Source organism: Dipodomys merriami, unplaced genomic scaffold (genome assembly GCF_024711535.1).
Source record: "Dipodomys merriami isolate MVZ:Mamm:240054 unplaced genomic scaffold, mDipMer1.0.p SCAF_3, whole genome shotgun sequence".
NCBI lineage: Eukaryota > Metazoa > Chordata > Mammalia > Rodentia > Heteromyidae > Dipodomys > Dipodomys merriami.
In genome coordinates, this window is record NW_027204492.1 from 105513302 (window position 1) to 105539049 (window position 25748).

The 25748-nt window shown below is 37.8% G+C and overlaps 1 protein-coding gene across 4 annotated transcripts in view; it reads right to left on the reverse strand.

Moving 5' to 3' along the window:
• Pola1 (DNA polymerase alpha 1, catalytic subunit) overlaps positions 1 to 25748 on the reverse strand; it is a 308468-nt gene that overhangs the window by 161285 nt on the left and 121435 nt on the right. For all 4 annotated transcript variants that reach the window (XM_070040692.1, XM_070040689.1, XM_070040688.1 and 1 more), the window contains 6 exons: positions 24345 to 24377; positions 23486 to 23578; positions 21292 to 21497; positions 18491 to 18623; positions 10173 to 10304; positions 3756 to 3930 (listed from right to left, as the gene is read on the reverse strand). In XM_070040692.1, coding sequence (XP_069896793.1) covers positions 3756 to 3930; positions 10173 to 10304; positions 18491 to 18623; positions 21292 to 21497; positions 23486 to 23578; positions 24345 to 24377 — 772 coding nt within the window. The remainder of the gene's footprint in view (positions 1 to 3755; positions 3931 to 10172; positions 10305 to 18490; positions 18624 to 21291; positions 21498 to 23485; positions 23579 to 24344; positions 24378 to 25748) is intronic.

Here is a 25748-nt window from a genome sequence, read left to right on the forward strand (position 1 = left end):
TTTTATAGTGGGATAATGAGGACCATTAGTTATTAGAAAGAACAAATTATTCTCTTTCAATTCACCAGACTTATTCATTCGCTCATTTAATAGACTATCCTCTCTCCTTTTCACCAAAGTGGCCTTCCCATACAGAACACCTGGCCATGCAACATGCCACCAGACAGACTTCAGGAGGTATCTTGACGAGGAGAAACAGAGATTTTCCAAAGAGAAGCCACAGGATAAAACCAACATTTGATGCTTGCCTTTCATTTCAAGGAAAGCAGTATAAAGGCAATAGAAAAAGAAAAAGGTAGTTGAAAAATATAGTTGCTTTCCACAAAGGAGTCTTAAAAATAAAAAATCATGAACTTAATAATTTTCCTAAATGAAATTATGCCATTATTCCCAATTTCTTTGTACTAACTAAAAGGACAAAGTATCAAACTTCACTAAAGTTTCAACACTGTAATACATTTCATTAATCAAAGATTAAAAACTACGTTAAAAGCCAGAGAATTATTTTATGTCTGTGATTAGGCAGTAGGAGGGCTTGTATTTATGTATACATTTGTACACTTCAACTTATTTAACAGTGTCAGCTCACTAACTGCAGTTTTTTTTTATATATAAAGAACACAGATTTCGAATTTTTAAAATAAATTACAGTAATTTTATGCCTACAGCTTGCACCTCTTAGAAACCATGTACCCCTAGCATTCCCCTTCCTTTTCTACCACTTCCTCATCTCCCTCCCCCTCTCTAAACCCATGAGCTCCAAAAGTAACAGGCTTCAAAGCTTTGAAGAAACAGCTACCCTAATCTTCACTTGGAATGAAGAGATAAAGGGTGCAGATTAAAACAAGACCAAACAGAAAACAAGTGCATTTGTGTATGTATGCATATGATCCCGCTTATGCTTACATACATATTTATCAATCAGATCTAGCTTTCACGTAGGAGCGAAAACACGCCTCCTTTGGCTCTCTGGGCCTCACTTACCTCACTTAACATAACTTTTTTTTCCAGGTCCATCTATTTCTTTGCAAATTATGTAGAGGATGCATCTACTGCTGGGGCTGGCAGCAGGGAGGGTGGAAGAGGACAAACAAATCAGGACAGAGGGCTACCTAATGAGACAGCTTCGCCCATGTACAGTATAAAAACCGCTGAGAACTGACAGAAGTGCAAAGAAGCAGCTTGAAAGAGGAGAGCAGCAGCAGTTCCTCTACAGCTCAAGACACAGCCCTTCCACTGGGGCTTGCACTGTCTAAGGAGCACCAAGAATAACATCCATTCGGCCACAGCGGCCTCCCCCCCCCCCCCCCGAGATTTCTGTTCCTGACTAGGAAAGCTAGGTATGTGATGGGACCATGTGCAAATCTGGAAAGTTCCCTCTGTTGACTGAGACTAGTTGATAATGAGACCTCTGAAGATGGGACCCATTAGTTTTATGACTGGCTTCGCAAGTCATTTGCTACAACTACATTCAGAAGGTTGTGTACTTCTATAAAACAGCCACACATGATAAAGTGTCTATAAGCAAGTGAAAATATACGCTGTAGGGACCTGGCATGTGCTTAGCATCTACAAGGCTTTCAGTGAGGAATGTGGGGTTACTCAGAAGGAGTGCAGAAGGTAAAAAGACAGAGTTTCTCATGCTTGTACATCCATATCTTTCCATTCTTGGTTGAGAATATCTTTCACATCCTCTCAGCGCTATACTATTTGTAGCTAAGGGGCAATGAAGTTTAGCACCATGGTTAAGAGTAGGTCCTTTAGAATTTCATGGAAGTTGGTTAAAATCCAGCCACAGCCAAACATAAGTTATGTGACAAGAAGACCAAGTTCATTACTTTCCTAAGCACTGGCTTCCTTCTCTGCAAAATGGAGATAATACAATATATCCTCATAAGGTTGCTGCAAGAGCTGAATGAGATAAGATATGCAAAGTGCTTTCTCACAGCATCCAGTAGAGTAAGCACTCAATGGATGGGAGGCCAAAAAAGAGGCTAAAAAATATCATGCATTTATCGTTTCCCTCCTCCCAACTGAAGATTTATAAGCATCATTAAATACAACTCAACTTGGAGAATACATTATATGATTATTTTGGTAGCAGAATTTTATCTTCCTAATTATGTTTTGCTTAGGCAAGTGTCAAAAATGAGTTTCCACTTCCAGAGCAGACACGGGGAATGAGGGCAACAGAGATGAGCTCAGAAATGCAAGCAACTGGGGAATGGTGCAAAACATGTGCCTGGATAATCACCTGTGGAAAGATCCAATCTCATTCTAGGAAAGCATACTGGAAGAATATGGACATTTATACTGAAGCTGAAAAAGTGGGTGGCAGATGGCTACACTCACTGAGCACTCCCTCATATATGTTATTTCTCACTCAGAACAATTCTGCTATCACTCAAGAATGATAGCACAGATCAAGGTTCAGAGGTTTGTGAAAACCAAAACTAGCAGCAAAACCTCAGTCCCAGTGATGGCAAAACCATAGCCCAGGGGCTGGGAAGGTGGCTCAGTGGTAGAGCCCTTGCCTTGCAAGCTCAAGGCCCTGGGTTCGATTCCTCAGCACCACATAAGCAAAAAGAAAAAAGCCGGAAGTGGCGCTGTGGCTCAAGTGGTAGAGTGCTAGCCTTGAGCTGAAGAGCTGAGGGACAGTGCCCAGGCCCAGAGTTCAGGCCCCACGACCGGACCCAAAAACAAAACAAAACAAACAAACAAAAAAAAAAAAAACACCATAGCCCAAGGCAAATATTTTAGTGAAAGGATCAGGGAGAATTTTCCATCGAGCTGTGATAAAATGATTAATAAATTAGTTAGGAGTCATGAAGTACACTGAACAAGAAATAAGGCTAGAGATAGTTTGATGCTAGAAAGGCAGTATGTATCTGCCAAAGTTTACACCATGTCAGTGGCATCTGGACTTGATTTACAGAAAAGTGAGGAGCCAGGTAAGGACTTTATTAGGCAATACTGTAAAATAATTCATTTTTGCTTATGATGAAAATAAAGAACAGGGACCTTAAAGCAATGTGACTCAGTGAAAACCATTTGTACAATTAAAACACACTAATAAAAAAAAGCCATGTAACTCTTTATGTGCCAGGTGTCTAGAAATGTAAGCAGGGCTGGTTATGAGATACATTTCTACGTAAAAGATGATGATAATGACATAGCAAAGAGGTAAAACAGAAAAAAGTCAAACAAACACTGAGGTGTCACGGTTGATTGGCACCTCCTGGGATGATGACAAATTAGGAATCAGTCAGTTTCTAGAGAATAACAGAAAGCCCTATTTCAGAAGAATTTAAATTAAAGCAAGAATAAAGTAATTGAAGAAACTCAAATATTAAAAATGTTATGCTCAAAAGCTCTTTTCTCACTTTATAAACTACTTTATAAACTACTTTACATAGACAAGATGAACCAATAAGCAAAACACCATCCATCGCCTTTGTTGTAGAAGTTCACTAATTAGATAATGTAAGTTTGGTGACTATAATGGTGCCTAAAATCCTCACTTCTCCCTGTCCTTTGCCTTCTATATCTTCCCCCAAATTTACAAGAATGCCAACTGTGCAGCAGGCATGTGTTTACAGAGGTAGCAAGCACATGGAGCTCATAATTTATGAGGGAAGACAGGAGCCAAATAACTACAAAAATCAAGACCTAAATCCCACATACATAAACAGGGACCCTACTAATAGAAGGACTAATACTGTTACTTTGCAATGGCACAAACTTGGGAGACTTACCTAACCATGATGCGATCAGTACAGCATCAATTCCATCAATTGGGTCACAGATCCGAGCCACAACTGGGTGGATCTGCTGAGCTAGGTAGTACTGGGTATCAATGGTTAAATTGTCTTGTTTCTGCAACTGCTCAGGTGCATAGGCCCTCTGGCTTGCCGAGAGGTTTGACCCATCCTAGAAGAAAACATGGTACACATAAACTTAGTAGTAACTCAATCACATGTACACCTGCTTGATCAACCAGAGAGATAGTTTAAAATTTGTGTGTTCAATTCCAAACACCAAGAAGTCTTCATGACCTGCTGACGAACACTTCCCATATATCCTAAAGTAGAAAGATCAAAGACTTCTTCATTTCAGTCTTTTACACTGTCTGAGAATGTAAATCCAGCATGTGTTGTGTTCTATTTTTTGTCAGAACATGAAACCAGCAAGATAGCACTGACTAGATTAAAAAACTCCACCTGCCGTGACAAAAACACACCGAGAAGACTGGGTAATGATTCAGTTAGAATGAAACGTTATGAAAGGAATGGTAATAAAAGAATGTATGGCCAAGCTGGGCGCTGGTGGCTCACGCCTGTAATCCTAGCTACTCAGGAGGCTGAGATCTGGCCAAGCTGGGCGCTGGTGGCTCACGCCTGTAATCCTAGCTACTCAGGAGGCTGAGATCTGAGGATCTCGGTTCAAAGCCAGCCCGGGCAGGAGAGACCGTGAGACTCCTATCTCCAATAAACCACCAGAAAACCGGAAGTGGCGCTGTAGCTCAAGTGGTAGAGCACTCGCCTTGAGCTGAAGAGCTGAGGGACAGCGCCCAGGCCCAGAGTTCAAGCCCCGCGACCGACCAAAAAAAAAAAAAAAAAAAAAAAAAGAATGTATGGCCAGGCGCCAGTGGCTCACGCCTGTAATCCTAGCTACTTAGGAGGCTGAGATTTGTGAATCCTGGTCCAAAGTCAACTCGGGCAAGAGACTTTGTAAGACCCTTATCACCAATTAACCACCAAAAAAGACAGAAGTGGAGCAGTGGCTCAAGTGGTAGAATAGTAGCATTGAGGGAAAAAAAAAAAAAACGTCAGGGATAATGACCAGGCTCTGAGTTCAAACCTGAGCACTAGCAAGCAAGCAAGCAAGCAAGCAAGCACGCACGCACGCACGCACGCACGCACGCACGCACGCACACACACACACACACACGTGTGTACATATATGTATGTATGTATGTAAGTATAGATTTTTATTCTGTTAATGTGATTCCTTCAACCAGAATTTCAGCCATAGTAGTATCACCCCCATTACTATTTTTTATGAGAGCTTTATGTATCAGATTAACAAAAGGAAAAAAATCCATAGAGCAGATATAAGAAGTAGAATGAACACAGAATCTGATGAGTGGCAGTGCTCAAAGGCCAAACATTTGACCACTGGAATGAAGAGGTGGCTCTCCCCAAGGAAAGAAAGGTGGGATGGAGATTCTTTTTAAAGGCTCTTTTATTATATAAAATTAGATATGAAATGATGGATAATTGGCTCACTCTAGCCTTGCAGTGATGTCATTATCTATAAATCAAAAAGTCATCACTCTACTGGACCAACATCCAACGACTCACTCCATCCATGCTGTCATTTGAAACAACAAAACTTAATATTCAGACTAGTAAATGATACTATTCACAGTGCTCAGCTGCTCTGCAGAACTGATTATAATGTGAATCCTATTCTTTCACTTCAGCTACAATCAGTCTCTTCTCAGCTTAGCATCCAGCCCAAAGCAGAGGCAACTTTTTGCAAACACTGTCTTTACCACAGACCTCTCTGGCTAGGCTCCTTACGGAAACCAACTAAAGCCTGTTTTTCAACCAATTTCTACCTGTTCTAAGATAAAAGGAAATACCTAAAAAAGAAGCAAAAACCAAATTAAAATATTTTCTTATTATGTTTAGATCACAGCACAGTAAAAAGATTAAGAACAACAGGATTAATCAAGCTTAACCCTTTTAGAAGCTTAAATTTTTACATGAGAATAAGGCAACCATTGATGGCAAAAACAGTTTAAAAAAAATCTGCGTAGCATCTTCATGTGCCTTGCTATGTATGTTCAAATTGATTTTTAACACATGAAATATGATTCAAACAACTGTAGCTTTTTTGTTAAGTTTAATTTCAATAGTGAATTAAAATTTTAAAATTTACAGGAATTTTTTTTTTGGGGTCCGGTCGTGGGGCCTGAACTCTGGGCCTGGCCGCTGTCCCTCAGCTCTTCAGCTCAAGGCTAGTGCTCTACCACTTGAGCCACAGCGCCACTTCCGGTTTTTTTCTTTTTGCTTATGTGGGGCTGAGGAATTGAACGCAGGGCCTCAGGCATGCAAGGCAAGCACTCTACCACTGAGCCACCTTGCCAGCCCCCTTTTAATAAAGGGTTCTTGAGAGCAGGTGGGGGGGGGGGGGGGTAGCTGGGGACGGAGTAGAGTGCTTTCCTAGCATGCACAAGTTTCTGGGTTCCACTCCCAGCACACCAAAAATATGTAAAATGAATTAAAGATGCTTGAGTCATTTTTCACCTTTCATTGAAGGTATCATATAAAGTGAATTTTAAAAAATTCTAAGCATCCTTTCAGTTTAAAACACTCACTCGATATGTCCATGCAAAAGATTAGTAGCGAATAGTGACCCAAACATACTCCTCATTTTAACGTACAAACCTTTGCTTACACGTAGCAAAATTCAGAATTGGTTAGGTAATAGGTTTGGCTATGTTGTGCTGGGAAAATGTGTAGGCTTATAGCCAAAGATATCTCTCTCAAAGACTTGGCTCTCAAATATAACCCCTTATGGTATATGCAAGAACATGGGACAAACACTACTTAAGGACAGATTAGGAAGCAAAGTTGGTCTTCATTGAAGTATCCACGTAGCAATTCATGAATTTCAGAGAAAACCAGGTATTCTGAACTACAGTAATTTTTGGTGGGAAATTAATGGAAAAAACTAAATGGGTAATAATAAGAGGGCCATTAAAACAATTATGTCAAAGACATGCCTTTCAGAAATCATGACTAATGAAAGTTAAATAACTAAGGATTTAAAATTAGACAATTTAGAAGTGAAAGAGAAAGGGAAGGGCAAAAAGGAATGATAGAGGGAGAATAATTTTGAAATACATTGCAACTACATATGAAAACAGAATAAAGGATTTCGATGAAAGGTGTTCATGTACAGGGGATTGGAAGGATGAGGAAAGACAAACAGGATCTAATGGGGGTACCAGCAGGAAGGGGTTGGGCTAAAAAGATGAGTGAGTGAATATGGTCCAAATAGATGGAGTACAACTATGAAAATAGGACATTAAAGCCATTGAAATTAGGAAGAGGAGAAGCAGAGCAAGGAGAGCAATAGAAGGAATGAAATTGATTGAAATACATCATATATGTGATGTGGAAATGCCATAAGGAAATGTTCTCATAACTAATATCTGCTAATGAAAGAAAGAAAATTAGTAGACAAATGGAAGTTGATTTAAGATCTGAGCAAATAGTAAATTTAACAATAGTATAGATTTTAATATTTAGACACAAAAAATATTATCCTCTGAACATCTGAGGTGGCAATCTCAATAAGGTATTGGTAGGTATTATGTTCCAATTACAAATTTTAAATACAATATAACCCTTTTGGGAAACAGGCTATTTTTGGAGAACACCTTGGCGTAGCATAGCAAATAATCATAAAAATTTGTCAGCATTATTTTGAAAAGTTAATTCTTGATATAGTTGTATCATGAAATAGAACAAACCTGAGCATACAAAAGCAAAACAAAGGAAGTGGCGCTGCAGCTCAAGTGGTAGAGCGCTAGCCTTGAGCTGAAGAGCTGAGGGACAGCGCCCAGGCCCAGAGTTCAGGCCCCATGACCAACCAAAAGAAAAAGGAAAAAAAAAAAAAAAGCAAAACAAAGCCAGACACAGGTGGCTCATGACTGTAAGCCTAGCTACTCAGGAGGCTGAGATCTGAGAAGCCAGGTTCAAAGCCAGCCCAAGAAGGAAAGTCTGTGAGACTCTTATCTCCAATTAACCACCAGAAAACCAGAGTGGCGCTGTGGCTCAAAGAGGTAGAACATTATTAGCCTTGAGGGAAAAAGCTAAGACCGAGAGTTCAAGCCACATGACTGACAAAAATAAAAATAAAAAATAAATAGAAACAAAACAAGCTAGGCACTGGTGACTCACACCTGTAATCCTAGCTACTTAGGAGGCTGAGATCTAACAACTGTGGTTCAGAGCCAGCCCAGGCAGGAGTCTGAAACAGACTTACGTCTAATTAACTACCAAAAAACTGGAAGTAGAGTTGTGGCTCAAAGTGTTAGAGCACTAACCTTGAGCACAAAAACTCAAGGAGAGTGCCTAGGCCCTGATTTCAATCCCCAAGACTGACAAAAAACTAAACAAACAAAATAAAATAAAGCAAAACAAGTCAGGTAGGTTTGGCTAGAGAAATGATAGATAAAAAGGCTATGTCTCACACTGGTGGGGGACAAAAGTAAATTAAAATCCTTTAGATTTTCCTGGGACATGCTTGAGAAAATAACAGAAACATTACTTGTATTTAAAAACAAACAAACAAACAGGGAGCTGGGAAGGTGGATCAGTGATAGAGTGCTGGCCTTGCAGGCATGAGGCCCTGGGTTCGATTCCTCAGCACCACATAAGCAGAAAAAGCCAGAAGTGGTGCTATGGCTGAAGTGGTAGAGTGCTAGCCTTGAGCTGAAGAGCTGAGAGACAGCGCCCTGACCCAGAGTTCAGGCCCCAGAACTGACAAAATAATGATGATGATAATGATGATGATGATGATGATGATGATGATGATGATGATGATGATGATGATGATGATGATGATGATAAAACACAAGACCCAGTACAAGTAGGTACAAAAAGTGCTAAAAACATCAAAATAGATTTAGTACTACATTAGCATGACCATTTGAAGTCTTTATATATAATAACAAGAAGTAATCATAAGGCCTGATATTTAGACATTAAAGAACACAAGCTTGACTTTTAAATACATCCATCGCCCTATTTCCAAAGTTACCAAGTGCTTCCATTCCAAGTTTAGCAAAGTGGTTTGATCTCATCACTAGATACTATTTCACTAAACCTATTTTTTCAAAGTTACATGCTACTGTCTGAATCTGTCATTAATGATCTAAGAGTTTTCCCATGTACGTGAAGGCTTAACTGGGAAAAAAAAAAAGAGCCTATTTACCAAAATCTTTATTTGCATAATATGAAAATTGTTTTTGTGAGATGGGACTTGTCAGAAGCGATATGCAAAGCACATTAAGGGCTGGAGCAAGCCAGACATTTACGGAAATATTTTCCTGCAGGAATTGGCTTTCTGTAATAGTTCTTAATCAAGGGTAACCCTAGGAGGGAGACAGAGTCAAGTGCTGATTCCTGTCCATGTACTTAAATCATTTGTTACATGTATCATCTAGAGTAACAGACATCAAGCAACTACTTTTAAATTTTTTTAAAGACTGGTGCTTTAAAAATATATCAATTGTAGTTTTTAAAAAGACCAATCATGGTGTAATATATTTCAAGACTTTTCTAAAATCCTTTACTATAATAACATAATGAAACAAAAATTAGGATTCTTATTCAGAATTATACTTGGGGTAAGTAGACCATAACAGAATCATTTTCAAGAATTTGGACAAAGGATTTATGATGCATTCCCTTTACCACACACCCACCAGAAATTAAAGATGAGAGCTCTCCTTTGTGCCAATGGGCATCAATACTTCCAAAGGGGTGGAGGAATCTGCTCTTCTTCCCTCTCCCTCTCCCCACTTATGTTGGTGGCATGCTACTTTCAAAAAAAGTTTATAGCTTAAAACTGTACCTAAAGGCTCAGAGGTGTCCATTGGAACAGGGAGAATGCAAGCAGGTAGGCTCTCTTTATATAAAATCAAGCTATGAGAACAATGTATTTATTCTTATTCCACTGATTCATACTAGAAAATGTCAGATGAATAATTAAGGGACTACTGCTGGACCTACAGCAAAACGTACACACATTTATTCCCTCCCATTATTCGGGGGATGGAATTCAGAGCCTCACATGTTAGCAAGTGCTGTTATCTCTGAGCTACATCCCCAGCCCACAACATATTTTCATTAAAGTTCTAAGTTAATGTAGGATTGAAACAGTAGCTACTCTTATATACCCATCTCACCAACATTATTTTAGTGAACCAAAATGCTAGTCTTAAATATTTTATGAAAGCTCTAATGAAACACGCCATAACTCTGACTAATATTGTTTAAGTGCTGCTAATACTAGCCAGACTAAACCATCTAAGACACTGTAGTAATGTGGATTTTACTCAAGGCTTGTAAATGGTATGTCTTATAAATTACCTGACAGATGACATATGACACGGTATCTCCAGCTTTCACCTTTCTGCCTCCTTGAGAATTTATCCACAGGGCAACATGCACGTGAGGGAGGCTTTTCTTGTCAGGATAGTCCTGGGGATCCTTCGTCAGTGCCTTAGAGAGAGAAAAGAGCAAAATAGTGCCAAAGTTTAAAACTGTTCCCACAGATCAATGTGTGCTGACTACATTTTTAAAGAACCCCATTTAAAAAAAAGAACCCCATTAGACAGAAATACCAGAAAATGACAGAAACTACAGATAGAAAACAGCCATAGAATCTTTAAATGATCCCATTATTTAGTAAATGCTATAATCAGATGAAAATCTTAATAGAAAAGAAATATAAATTTATGGACCATGTCATGTATTATTTGAATATTAAAAATAGCAAGATTCTAAGTCCAGTGTTCTATGAAACCTTAGAGTTTCTCGTAATTTTGCAATTCTATCAACTGACTTAACTGATTAGGTGGAAATGATGAGCAATGGCTACACTGACTTAATGATTTGTTTCCCAAAGGCTCCAGTAGCCCAAATAAGTCACAAAGGCGCCAGGAATTGCTGAATTTACTTGCATGGTCAACTCTACAGAGGTAGAAGGAGTTTGTAATAGAAGGTAAATGCCATGAGAACAAGAACATCAATCATACTTGAAGCCTCATCCCCAATAATCAGAATGAGTGTTATATACAATAGAAGTCAAATGTTTGCAATAATTTGCTAACTTTAACCATAAGCTGGGCACATGGCTCACAGCCCCAAGAGGCTGAGATCTGAGGATCATGATTCCAAGACAGCCAGAGCAGGAAAGTCCATGAGACTGTTATGTCCCAATAAACCATCCAGAAAGCTGGAATTGGAGCTAGAGCTAAAATGTCAGAGAGCTAGCCTTGCGCAAAAGCAGCTCGGGGACAGCACTAAGGACCTAAGCTCCAAGCCTGGCAAAAAATAGTAATAATAAGAATACATATGAATGAGATGTAGTTAATAGCTATTCATTTAAAGAGTCCCTCCCCTTTGGATGCCCCTCAAAACTCCTATACAATAATCAACATGTGCCATAAAAGAGATATGAACAATAAACAGTGTTATAAAAAGACTTTAGATAGGCAAAGATCACCTCTGAGAGGTTAAAAAAAGAGTAAGCTGGTACTTGTACTTGAAGGAAAACAAGATTCAAAGATAAAAGTGACAGAAACAAGAATATTCCAGGCAGGGAAAAGGGGGATAAGGGAAAAAAGTTTGTTGGACAGAAGGGACAGGGTGAACACCTGGCTGTGTAAGTATAGGTCTCAACAGGCAAGCAGAAGGATGGGGACCAAAATGCTGCTTATTGAGCTAATTCGTTTTTTTTTTTCTTTTTCTTTTTTTTTGTTTCCCCAGGGCTGAGGACCGAACCCAGGGCCTTGTACGCGCGGGGCAGGTGCCCTTCCACTGGGCTAAACCCCCAGCCCCCGAGCTAATTAGTTTTAAAATATGGTCTGAAGATCACTGGGAGTTCATAATACCCTTTCAGGTAATCTTGAATTCACAATTATTTTCAAAACCCGGAGAAGCTATGGTAGATAAAAATGGTTAGCACCTTAGAAATAGGAAATAGACACAACAGCAGAAAACTGTACTTATAGTCAGTTCCCAAACTTGTTCACTTAAGAATAGCCTTTAATGAGTTCAAGCCCCAGGACTGGCAAAAAGAAAAAAAGAATATCCTTTAAGCTATCAATCCTTGAGTACAAGTCTACTGTTATATATGATAAAAACAGAAAGTATACACAAAACACATCTAAAGAGCAAAAGGTGTGCCAAGAAAAAGCATATAAATAATTCTTTGTGTTACAAGCTAAACTAGCAAAATAACAATTGTACTTGAAAAAGAAAATGGTGGGCAAATTAGTTTTTCTAACACGAATAAATACCTGGAAGTTTCTCCCCTCCTTAAAACAAACAAACTAAACTGATCCTGTAAAAAGATGGTTTAGTCTGACTAGTATTAATAACACTTAAAAACTAAATTAAAGCTGAGCACTGGTGGTTCATGCCTATAATCCTAGCTAGTCTGCAGGCTGAGATGTGAGAATCATGGTTTAAAGCCAGCCCCAATTAACCAAAAAAAAATTCAGGAGTAGAACTGTGGTAGAGTGCTAGCCTTGAACAGCAAGTCATAGGGACAATGCACAGAACCTCAGTTCAAGCCCGAGGATCAGCAGCAGCAGCAGCAACACACACACACATGCCACACACAGGCCACACACAGACCACACACACACACACACACACACACACACACACCCTAGCTTCTCTGAGGACAGTAGTCACACACAGTAGTCACACACAGACCCCACACACACACACACACACACACACACACACACACACACACACACACACACACACACACACACACACACACACACACACACACACACACACACACACACACACACACACACACACACACACACACACACACACACACACACACACACACACACACCCCCTAGCTTCTCTGAGGACAGTAGTCCAAAGCCAACACACACACTAATCCTAGCTTCTCTGAGGACAGTAGTCCAAAGCCAACACACACACTAATCCTAGCTTCTCTGAGGACAGTAGTTCAAAGCCAGCCCTGGGCAGGAAAGGAAAATCCGTGAGACTCTTATTTCCAATTAACTACCAGAAAACCTGAAGTGGAGCTGTGGCTCAAAGTGGTAGAGTTCTAGCCTTGAGCGAAAGAGCTCAGGAACAACAGCCAGGCCCTGACTTCAAGCCCCACGACAAATAAAAAAAGAAGACCAATCTATAATGTTATTTATTGGCAAAATATTCATCCAAAGTATAATAGAACCAACAGACCTTAATGTAATAGAATATAAGCAATTCATCAATATGGTTTCAGACTGCAAACAACCTTTACAAAAATACGGTACAATTATCAGCAAAAGCTAATACTTATTTGTATAAAAATGAATTTTCTTCCTATATTCCAACCAAATTCACACATTCTAGAATAGACACATGAAAACCTAGATGTTCTCTAGTAAGCCTGACATTTAAGAGTCTTATGCAATTGAATAATGGCTGGTTTTTAGAATATATAGTCTATGGAAAAGTATTCTAATTTCAGAAAACAGATTTATTATTTTTTAAAAACAAATTAATAAATGCTTTTTAATTTCAATCTTCTAAATGTTAGCATAAAATACATCAATAAAAGCTCTTAGAATCTTTGATAAATTTTTAAGATTGTGGTTCTAAGCCAGGCCAAGCAGGAAAGTATGTGAGAATCTTATCCACACCAAAAAGCCAGAAGCGGATTTGTAGCTCAAGTGGTAGAACACTAGTCTTGAGCACAAAAAGCTCAATGACAGCACCCAGGCCCTGAGTACAAGCTCCAGAACCAGCGCATACACATGTGCGCAGGCATACGCATACGCATACGCATACGCACACGCACGCGCACGCACGCACGCACACACACACACACACACAATCCCATGAGTGTAAAGGTATCCTCAGAGCAAGAAATTTTAACAACTGCTGTGGCCAAATAAAGTAGGTCTTCAAATTTAGCTGCATATGCTCAAGTTATATATGATAAATAGTCCACTCAGAATAGGAGGGCTTAGGAAACACTCCAAGTATTTGAGTCTACCGCAGCCTGGATTGTTAAGTCTTCTTGACTTGGACCGGTAACCTATACAACTCTTAATTGATCCAAATCTATTTAAGATAAATTGTTACCTTCTTTGATAAACTATTTTTCAGTACATTACTAAGAAATTCTGGATTTTATCTAACAAACTTCCCGATTTATTAAATTGAGGCTATTCAAGGATTCTATGAGCTACATTTAGAAGTCTTCATTTTTAAAAATGCTTGCTGGTATAGTTTAGGCTCAAGTTAGCCAGAGCTATAAAAAAAAAAAAACCATCTGTGAAGTATAGTGTGTTACTTTACAAAATGTATTTAAGCTAAGATTGCAGTAGTTCAGAAAAAAATAACAAACAGTGTTTTTCAGTTGCTTTTGGCAACAATGGCTAACATCCTTAAAGATAAAAAAATAAAGGTAAATCCCACCTTATACTGGCCTCCACCCTAACCTAACATACCATTTTCAAACCCTACCAACATGAACTGAAACAAACAAAAAACCCAACCTGCCATGAGATCACCCACAACTAGTCACTTAAAATCTCTTCCATTCCTTTTTTTTTTTTTTTAATTGGGTTGTGGGGCTTGAGCTCTAGGCCTGGGCACTGTCCCTCAGCTGTTCAGCTCAAGGCTAGTACTCTACCACTTGAGCCACAGCATCACTTCCAGTTTTCTAGTGGTTTATTGGAGTTAAGAGTCTCGTGGACTTTCCTGCCCAGGCTGATTTTGAACTGCGATCCTCAGATCTCGGCCTCCTAAGTAGCTAAGACTACAGGCGTGAGCCACCAGCGCCTAGCCCATTCTATTTTTTTGAAGGCAGTAAAATGTAAAACTTAAGCTATTTGTAAGTTTTAATTAATGCAAGTATTCAGATAAATGTAAAGAATGTCAGAATAACACATCACTTTTACATGAGTACTTTAGTGTAAATAGAAACAACTATGACATTGATACTCCTTTCATCAGAATTCACTGTACTTGCATCAGCACTGTAAAAAATTCTTCCTCATAAAAAATGTTAAGATGCTGGGACAGTAAATATCTTTAAGTGATCATTAGGATCTTGAAAATATTTATCATGCTTTCCCTACTCAACGTCATGTCTCAGAATCTAGTATTGAATACATAAGAAGCACTTCCTGAAGCTTTTTATGTGGATGGTAACAAGCAAGTGAATTCTATGTTCACGGAATAATTATTTACCAGTAACTATGCTAAGTCAGTTTCAGTTCTGCCACAGAAAAACTTATGCACAACCCCTATCACACTAGTCATGAGGTGTTAACACTAATATTGTTATTAATAATGATGTCATTTTAAGATGACAATTACTGAAGCTAAGTGATGGATATATGGAGATTTGTATGCATTCTTAGGTAAGTGATATCATTTTTTTCTTATATAAAACAATTTTGACCATAAAAACGTAGGTCAAATGATATAGACTACTCATCATAGTATGCCTATTACTCTAGGTTTCTTCTTGTATACTAGCAAATTGAGAAGATGATAATATGAGCTCACTATCCTAGAGGATGTGTTCTCGGTGTTACTTTGTCAGTGACGTAGTCATTCTAGAACTAAACCATCAAATCTCATCCCTAGAATCTCTTGTGACAGACAGCTATGTTTCAAGCAAGGGAGATAGGAATCAGTGATACAATATGCAGAACAGATGCAAAACCTGATTGAACAAAGACTGGAGACATAACTCTTACAAAGATTTCTAAGAAATAAAAACTCAAGGGAAACCACTTTGTAGATGACACAAGCGACTTATGCCAAAATAAATATATTGTGAGCTAATGTCAAAGCATATGTCCTTTTGTCATGTATAAATGCCTTCCTTTTTGACATTAGTAAAAATTTTGACGGTCAAGTATTGGAAACAAAACACTTGCCTAAGAATAAACATAAACCCTAAGCATATGCAAAGGTAACATTCTCTCTAAAAATAAAAAATGCAAATTAACTCCAGGAATAAAATAAAGTTTCATATACCTTATAGTAACTGAGTTTTACTTAAAAGTCATTACTACTACATGCACAGTACAATGAAAATGCCACATTGTTATTAACAATACCACCTTTATACAAAGCAATTTTGCAAGATATACATATTTTCTTATTCTGGTGTATATTCATATTTTGATTAAAATTTTTATTACAAGGTCCCTAAAATAAGGAAGTTATCCATGTGGGAAAGGTATGGGAGTATATACATATAATCTCATAATATCATATCCCCACTATCTGAAGAAAAAGATCAGAAGACCATGATTCGGACTAGTCCATGCAAAGTTAAGAAGACACCATCACAAAACTCAACCTGTTGAAGCTGGGCACCGATGACTCAATCTTGTAATCCTAGCTACTCAGGAGGCTGAGATCTGAGGATCATGGTTCAAGCCAGCCTGGGCAGGAAAGTCAGTGAGACTCTTATCTCCAATAAACCACTCAGAAAACCAGAAGTGGTGCTGTGGCTCAAGTGGTAGAGCACTATAGCCTTGAGCTGAAGAGCTGAGAGACAGCGCCCAGGACCAGAGTTCAAGCCCTATGACCAACAAATAAAAATAAAAATAAAAAATTTTTAAAAATCAACCTGTTGAATTAGAAGGGGAGTGACATTACCTGACATAAAATGGTAACGCCTTTTTACATCACCTTTATAATAACAATTTTTAATGAAATAAATTAAAATTAAAATAAATACTCTGAAAGAAAAAAGAAGGGGAATGAGGTTCATTGGGATACCTAATATGACAATCCCCTCCTTGTACAATAAAACCTTTTTTTAATGCCAATAAAATACAAAACAAAAAACTCAAATTCAATAATAAACGTATCAATTGGGAAAAAATAAAGCTCAGTATGATAGTGTATACCTGTAATTCTAGCTACTCTAGAGGTGAAGTTAGGGGAATTGAGGTCTGAGGATGGCCCTAGACACAAGTGTAAGACCCTACCTGAAAAACAAACTACTAAAAGCAAATATATTGGTGGAGCAAGGCTCAAATGCTGAAGCACTTGCCTACCAATTGTGAGGCCTTGAATTCAAACCCAAGTGCTGCCCAAAAAACTAATTCATCCAAAAACAAGACAATAAGTGAACAAAGCTTTTCAATAGTTATTTCTAATAGAAAAATAAATTAACAATCAACAAAAATGCAAATAAATACGTTTTAGCAATATTTGATACACTGGTTAACTTTATAATTTGTTTTTTTTTTTTTGGTTTTTTGGAGGGGGTGCTATGGATCAAACCAGAGTCCAAGTGTATTAAGTTCATAATTTTAAAAGGTAATACAGAAATGCTGAAAAATGTTTATGTTAAGTGAAAATAGGTTTTTAAATAATATGTAATGCAATTGCTGTAATATGAAAATATGCTTTCAAGAGTATGGAAATGTGTAAAAATTACATGCATTACTTTAGCATAGGGTTATTATGAATGAGTTTTCATTTTAAAACTTCCATTTAATGTCATCATTAGATTCTTTTTCATTAAAATTTTTTAGGAGCTTTGACAAAGAAATCTATCATAAAATGGGTAAAGTGGTATTTGCAAATTAGCTTCTGAATATTCAAGATACATGTTTTAAGTAGAAAAAAAATCTATTAACCTAATGTCTTGCTTATTACACACCACTTTGGAACAAGATTTTGTTTTTGAAATTAGGTAAGAAAAACTTTCCTACTTTTCATAAGACTATCCATAAAATGTAATATATACAATTTTTCCTTTTTATTTAAAAAGTAAAAGTGATTTGCAAACAAAGCATGTTAAGTGTGGTAAGCCAAGCTCAGAGAGACAAACAGCACATGTTTTTTCTCATATGTAGAAGCTAGATCTAAAATACACTGGGACATGATAAATTATATAGTACAGGGACTCTAGGCATTCACACATAGTAAGACTAAAAGATGATATTCTTGGAAGAACACAAAGGTACAATGATTGTGCCTGTAATCCTAGCTACTCAGGAGGCTAAGATCTGAGGATCACAGTTCAAAGCCAGCCTGGGCAGGAAAGTCCATGAGACTCTTCAATTAACCACCAGAAAACCGGAAGTGGCACTGTGGCTCAAAATGCAAGAGCATTAGCCTTGAGCAAAAAGACCTCAGGGATAGTGCCCAGGCCCTGAATTCGAGTACCACTACCAACCCCCTTAACCTCCCCCCAAAAAAAAGAAAAAACAAAAAACAAAAACAAAAGTGCTTTGAACATGAAATGTTATCAATATCAATATCTTAATTCCAATTATTTTGTCCCCCAAAGTCTTTGTGTTAAGAGTGCTTTTAATGATTGCCATCTGTTCACATTCACACAACTCATGCACGCACAGCTTACAGGCCCCAAACAACTATTACCTAGAAAGATTATGAAGAAGACAATATTGTCCAACACTATATCAATCCAGATGACATCTGGAAAGCAGGCCTTAGAGCAATAAAGTAAGAAACAGACCCTCTGTGGCAGACATACTCTGCGGCTGGAAGAGCTACGCTAATGCTTGAGCTGTAAAAATAGTTGTTAAGAAGCTATTACCACCAGCCAGAATTACAAGGCTGAGGTGGTTGTTCATCTATCTGAAGGAAGAGAAAAACACATGACAGCAGCTGGGCTCAAAAATAAATGCTACATTTACCTTGTTAATTTCAAACTGGCTCACTGGGACACTGCCATTTAGTACATTTTCTCCAATTTCTATTAACCTCTTCTGAATGTTTTCCACTATAGCATCCCGACTTTGATCTGAAAGAATCTGGCCAATGACAAAGCTGCAAAGATAAAGAAAAAGAAAAAAACTGATTTTCCATATCATACTTTATATAGTAAAGAAAAGGCAGACAGATGCCATTTAGATTAATAGTTATGTGGACAAGAGCTATAGCTCATCCCAAGAGCTAATATGAGGCTAAACATCCCAAAGGCTGTGGCTCTGAGTTTCTAAAGTTACTTTTATGAAAAATATAATTGTATTGTTGCTATTATTGAGGTATTATAGAGATAAGACAAGCAATGAGTACATTTCTTTTTGAACAATGTCACCCCTTCCCGTGCTTTCCTTCAGTTTCGCCTCCCATCTCAGCCCACAAGTTGCATAGTACATTCTCCACAGTGTCTACTGGCTATGAGCTTTTCAATACTAACTGCATGAAAAATTTACCGACCTTGGAATGCCAGGTTTGTTCTTAGACATATAAGCCATTCATGTATGTGGCAGCCAGAGCTTTATGCAAAACATGGGGAAAAAGTATCCTAACATATTTTATATAATGATAAAATACACAAGTAATTATATTTTACCTTTAGAAGACAAATATTTCACTGTACTCATAAAATTTGCTGTCTCTGATATTATTGAGATATTAAGGTATCATCTCCATAAGATACCCATTTGCTAAATGAGTATAAATACAAAGCTCTTTATGTAAATAATCTTTTTAAATGCAAGATTTCAAACTTTTCTTTTTCTCAGCTTCATTATAAATTTTTCAGTGTTCTCTACCCTTATGCTATCTCTCAAAAACTTCGTATTATTTTAACAAGCCCAAAGGAAAAAGAAAAAAAAAGTAAATAAGCCAATATTTTTCCATTTCTGAGGAAATGCAGAGCTAGAATTTGACAGCTGCATTATAATTTGTCAGAAAAAGAACCCTGACAAAAACATTTGTATAGCTTTAATTACTAATACATTTCTAACTCAGAGAAATTTACTTCTATTATGATGCATCTTTTCTTAGAAAACACAAAGCTGAAGAGAACACTAATCGACAGTAGTTTCATCTTTGGGTACATTTGGGGGCAATGAAGCATTTTAAACTACTTTTCATAAAAAGCAAAGAATGACCTATACTCAGATGATCAACTTTGCCTAATCAAGAGTAGTTTTGCAGACGCAACAATTGCTAAATCTCCCAACTTTGAAGCAAAAGGGAGATTGAAAAATAAGTTTGAAAATGCCGATATTTAGCAAAATTAAAATCCATTTAAATCTAGCGTTAAAGGAAAAAAGTACTTCTATATTCCGAATTGAACCAGTTCACAAAGTAGATATAGATGAAAGATGGTATATGAAGTAATTAAATATTTACTTTTAAAATGAGTGCTTTATATAGTGTGACCTTAAAAAAAAGTTTTTGCTACCCAGGCATCAGTGGCTCACACTTGTCATTCTATATACTCAGGAGGCTGAGATTCAGGATCATGGTTTGCAGCCAACCTAGGCAGTGAAGTCTATGAGGCTCTTATCTCCACTAAACTATAAAAAAAGCTGAAAGTAGAGTTGTGGTTCAAGTGGTAGAGAGCTAGCCTTGAGCACAAAAGAACAGGGGCAGCACTAAGGCTAAGAATTCAAGCCTCATGACTGGCAATAAAATAAAGTAAAATAAAATAAAGTTTTGGGCTGGGAAGGTGGCTCAGTGGTAGAGCGCTTGTCTTGCATGCCTCAGGCCCTGGGTTCGATTCCTCAGCACCACATAAGCAAAAAGAAAAAAGCTGGAAGTGACGCTGTGGCTCAAGTGGTAGAGCGCTAGCCTTGAGCTGAAATGCTGAGGGACAGCGCCCAGGCCCAGAGTTCAGGCCCCACGACGGGACCAAAAAAAATAAAATAAAATAAAATAAAGTTTTTTAACTATCCATAATCTTTAGTCTCAGCTACAAAGGTAGAGATGAGTCAAGACATTTATTATTTCTAAGGCACAAAGAGAATTTGAGAACTACCTCTTAAATTAGTTTGATATGCTGGGAACAAAGTCTCCCTCCACAGCCCATTTTAAATCCCAGATATTTAAAAGCACAAAATGGCAAAATCTTAACAATCATGTTCCCAAATAGGCTCTAGGAAGATCAAAGAGCATGAAAAACAGTACTAAATAGAAAAATTGGAGCCAAGAAAAATAAAAATTAGCTGGGAGCTGGTGGCTCGGGCCTGTAAGCCTAACTATGCAAGGAGATGAGATCTGAGGATCATGGTTTGAAGTCAGCTGAAGCAGGAAAACCCGTGAGACCCTTATCTCCAATTAACTACCAAAATGCCATAAGCAAAGCTGTAGTTCAAATGGTAGCCTTCAGCACACAGTCCCTGAGTTCAGGCCCTAGGACCAGCACAGAGGGGAGGGGAGGGAAGGGGGGGGAGGGGAGGGGAGGGGGAAAATTAAAGCAAACAAACATCAATAAAGCCAATTCTGTAATGATTCAAGTGTAAAGGCTTTCCTTTGCTATAAGTTAAAAATCATGATACATCTTTCAGAAAGTATTATGATCAAATTTGGCTAAACATCAAGGTCCACACCAAATGAAAACTGTTGCTCTGCAATCGTAACAACAAAAAAATAAGTCATATCTTTACGTTTGGTAGACTCGGGCATTCTCACTTGACTTTCCATTAATCATTTGAATTGTTAAAGTCCAAATTACTAAAATAAAACTGAGAGCTAGACTTACCTTCCAGTGTCTTTAGCAAGATCACACCAATCTCTTCTAACTATATCTAATCCTTTCAGCTCCTGTTTGGTAATATAATTCCCATCTGATGTTGGTTCCACAACCAGAGCAGCATATTTCTTTTTCTTCAGCAGTAGCAGAGACTTGAAAATACCATCAATGTCTAATTCAAGTAGTTTGTACAACTTATTTACTTCACTTTTTACCTGTAAAAACATTAAAGTTTAAGTATCAAAGTTAGTATCTCAACCAACTAACAGGGGAAGGTGAACATGGAAATTTCCAAGTGTTTGCCTCAACAAAACAAAGTCATATAAAATTAGAACATATTTATTCAACTTCCATGTAACATGTTATGGAGGGTACAATGTAAAGACATTGAAAAACACAGGAACAAATACAGAGTTTTAAAAAATTGAAGATCTTAGCTTTTAGAAGGATGAGACAGGAGGATAACAAGTTCATGGCTACTATGGGCTACACAGCAAGTTCCAAGCCAGCCTGGGCTACACAGTAAGACTGTGTCTCAAATAATAAATGAATAAATAAATGACATAAAAATATAAAGAGATAATAACAGCACTCCACTCAAAGGATAAGACTGACTGAATCAACCCCAGGAAATTATGTAATAATTATGGAACATGATGAGCATATTTTTTTTAAATCTAAAGACAATACAGATAAATGCATGATGGTCCATGCTGTTAATCCCAGCATTTGGAAGGCTGATATAGGAGAATCAAGAGTTTAAGGCCAGCCTAAACTACATACTGAGACTCGTTTCCAAACAACAAAGAGTTAATAATTGCTTTAAATTATTAAATTAGATGGCAATTATACTGTCCAACAAGTAGATATTTGGACAGAAATAAGTAATACTTTATGCTAAAATAATGTCTAAGATGTCCCTTAGTACTTCGTATAGGTTACATAATGAGCAAATCAATAAGTAGTCTCTTGACAGGTTCAAGGCAGAAACCATCACTTCTAGGGAAAAGGTAAAGCTTCAGATAACCCAGTAGAAGAACATATTCCAGGCCTACTTTCAAGTTGAAGAATACAGTTCAAATTCCACTTTCCAGGATGGCAAGATAGGAACCTGGTAGTTTGGTTTTTTTTTTTTGTTTTTTTTTTTTGTTTTTGTCGGTCGTGGGGCTTGAACTCTGGGCCTGGGCGCTGTCCCTCAGCTCTTCAGCTCAAGGCGAGCGCTCTACCACTTGAGCTACAGCGCCACTTCCGGTTTTCTGGTGGTTTATTGGAGATAGGAGTCTCACGGTCTCTCCTGCCCAGGCTGGCTTTGAACCGCGATCCTCAGATCTCAGCCTCCTGAGTAGCTAGGATTACAGGCGTGAGCCACCAGCGCCCGGCAGGAACCTGGTAGTTTGTAAGATAATATTGTCATGTTTTGTTTGTAAGGACAGTATCTTAACATTAAGCAATTGTTCAAGAAACACTTGCCAATTGAGAACTGCTACATAATGACTACAAATACTCCCCAAAGCCTCCTTGCCCTTCAGATACGTTTTAAGTTCTCCTATATAATTATAGGTAGGTACAAGTGTGTATGTCGGAAGTGGCGCTGTAGCTCAAGTGGTAGAGCGCTCGCCTTGAGCTGAAGAGCTGAGGGACAGCGCCCAGGCCCAGAGTTCAAGCCCCACGACCGACCAAAAAAAAAAAAAAAAAAAAACTCACAAGTGTGTATGTCTATATGTGTGTGTGTCAATAGGAATTTTTCTTTATGTTCACAATATATGTATAAACTACTAGACATATTTCATTGTGAATGTCAATTAGTAAATACTTATATGACCACATCTTAAACTTACATTGTAAACGTATAATATTGCTTTCAAATGAAAATTATTATCTATCAGTTAAGAAAACCATCACCTTTGAATTTAAACCTCATCACAAGGAGTAGGGTAAAAAAAATATGAAAACGGAAGTGGTGCTGTGGCTCAAATGGTAGCACGGTCACATTGAGCTAAAGAACTGAGGGACAGTGCCCACACCCAGAGTTCAAGCCCCATGACCAACAAAAAACAAAACAAAACAAAACAAAACCCACAAAGAATTCAATGGTAACAAGTTTATTATTTTCAGAGGCAGCATACACATACACATAAATTTATTGTATTCCATGTTAAAAACAGAATTTTAAAAAAGGTAAACCAATTTCAAATGACCTTACCTTGTTTCCCAATTTAAATACTTCTTCTAGATTAGTGCTATTGGTGTTTATCATAATTGAATCTGTATCTCCATAAATAACTTCAAGATTCATCTAGTGAAAAACCGAAATTATAAAAATTAACAACAAAAACAAATTGACCATTATAAACAATGAAGATACAAATTTTTCATCCTACAGAAATTACAGGGTCCCCTGACTCTTCAAAAGTTTATGGTAATTACTATCTGTATGAACATAGTATACAAGTGAAGATTAAGCCCTCAGAAACTAGAAAGGCCATTACCACACCATTAAAAGAATCTTGCAAATTTCAAAAAATACAGTTGAATGGAAGAACACTGAGTCAAGTTTTAACTGAGGCAAAACACAGAATTTAATGGAAAAGAGAGTAAGAGGGTAGGAAACTGGCTCTGTTTTTATCCACTGTACCACATGCTTAGTGGTCATGGCAACTTAAGGAGCAGAAATAAATGGATTTCAAAATTTTAGGGGCACAAATCCATATTAAATTCTCAACAGTTTCAAACAGTATTTAGTAGAATATTAAGAGTGCCAAAAGAATCAATCATAACAAACAACACTGGAGCACATACAGTAGAAAGCCATGAAAATAAACTCTAATTAGCACTGTTACTAATTTGCCTGAAACTCTCATATATTGGCTTCAAGCAGGGGCTAGATCATATCAGTGTTGCTACAAGAAAAAAGCTGTAATCCATTAGAAGGATTATGAGTGTAAACTAGGCATCCTAAGAAGCAATTGCTAGTATGTTTGGGTTATGATTTTCCTTGAATACAGCACATCACCAGGTATGATATTTAAGGGGAGGTAGATAATGAAAATGCTCAGCATTACCTTCTGCACCATCTCTTTTGTATGCATCAAGATCTAAATGAAACAAAAGTTAAGATTAACAACACATACACAATTGCAGAGACAGAGAACAAAAAGGCAACTCCCAGTGATCTGCCTCAAAATAATATCATCTAAACCTCATGCTAATTCTTAACATGGATACTCAAAGAGGCTATAACTATATATTTCTCTATAACAAATATACATAATAAAATATTCCTTCAAAATTTGGAAAAGGCAAAAATCTTATTCCCATACTAATATTTGAATAGAACAGCGTGACTAAAAAAAGCTTAACAGATCATTGCTAATCTGGCAGTTCCTACTCATAGTATTCAGGATCTTAAAAGGTAATGAACAAAAAATATTCACTAGACTTAAAGTTCTCTAAATTCCTTGAAGGCAGAGAATAGAACCCTACTATATTACTTGGAGCTAACACAGCGTGCCCAGTAAAAAGGGGAGTAGCCAGTGATCTGGGCACCAGCAGCTCACACCTGTAATCCCAGCTACTCAGGAAGCTAAAATCTGAAGAGCTCAGTTTGAAGCCAGCCCAGGCAGGCAAGTCAGTACGACTCTCATCTCCAATTAGCCAGCAAAAAGCTGGAAGTGAAGTTGTGACTCAAGTGATACAGTGCCAGCCTTCAGCAAAAAAGGGACAATATCCAGGCCCTAAATTGAAGGAAGGGAGGGAGGGAGGGGAAGGGAGGGAGGGAGGGGAAGAGAGGGGAGGGGAAAAATGAAAACCAACGTAGTCAATGCTGATGGGCTTATATCTCCACACACATAAGGCTAAAACTAGAGAAATGTAAATCATAACCAGCATAAGATAAAATGAACAGAATTTTAATATGGAACCAGGCATGGTGGCTTAGGTCTGCAATCCTAGCTGTTTGGCAAGGGGAGATAGGAGGATCACAGTTTGAGATCAGCCCAGACAAAAAGTTAATGAGACAGCATTTCAAAGAACAAGCTGGGCATGGGGATACACACCTATAATTGATTTGTTGGATGCAAAAAACATTTCTCCTAGTAATGGCAAAACAGGATACCAGGCACTCTAGGCCCAAGGCAGGAGCTTAGACTCCATGCTATTGCCTCACTACCATCACCTGTGTTTCAGGGCATTATTTTAAACCAGAAAGCTGCCTTTTCAGCGTGCCACATAAAGCTTCACTCAATTTGTTTTTCTCATATCTTCTCAACTAAGCTCAAATGATATCATTTCTGCTTTCTTGTCCTCTATAGTAAAGAGGTCTGTAAATCTTGTCTTTGGATTATCTTTTACATCTATATAGTCTCTCTTTTGTTTCTCTCTTCCCCTCCCTCCCTCCTTCCCTCCCATCCCCAACTAGAGTTTGAACTCAGGTCATCACACTTGTTAGGCAAGCACTCTACTGCATG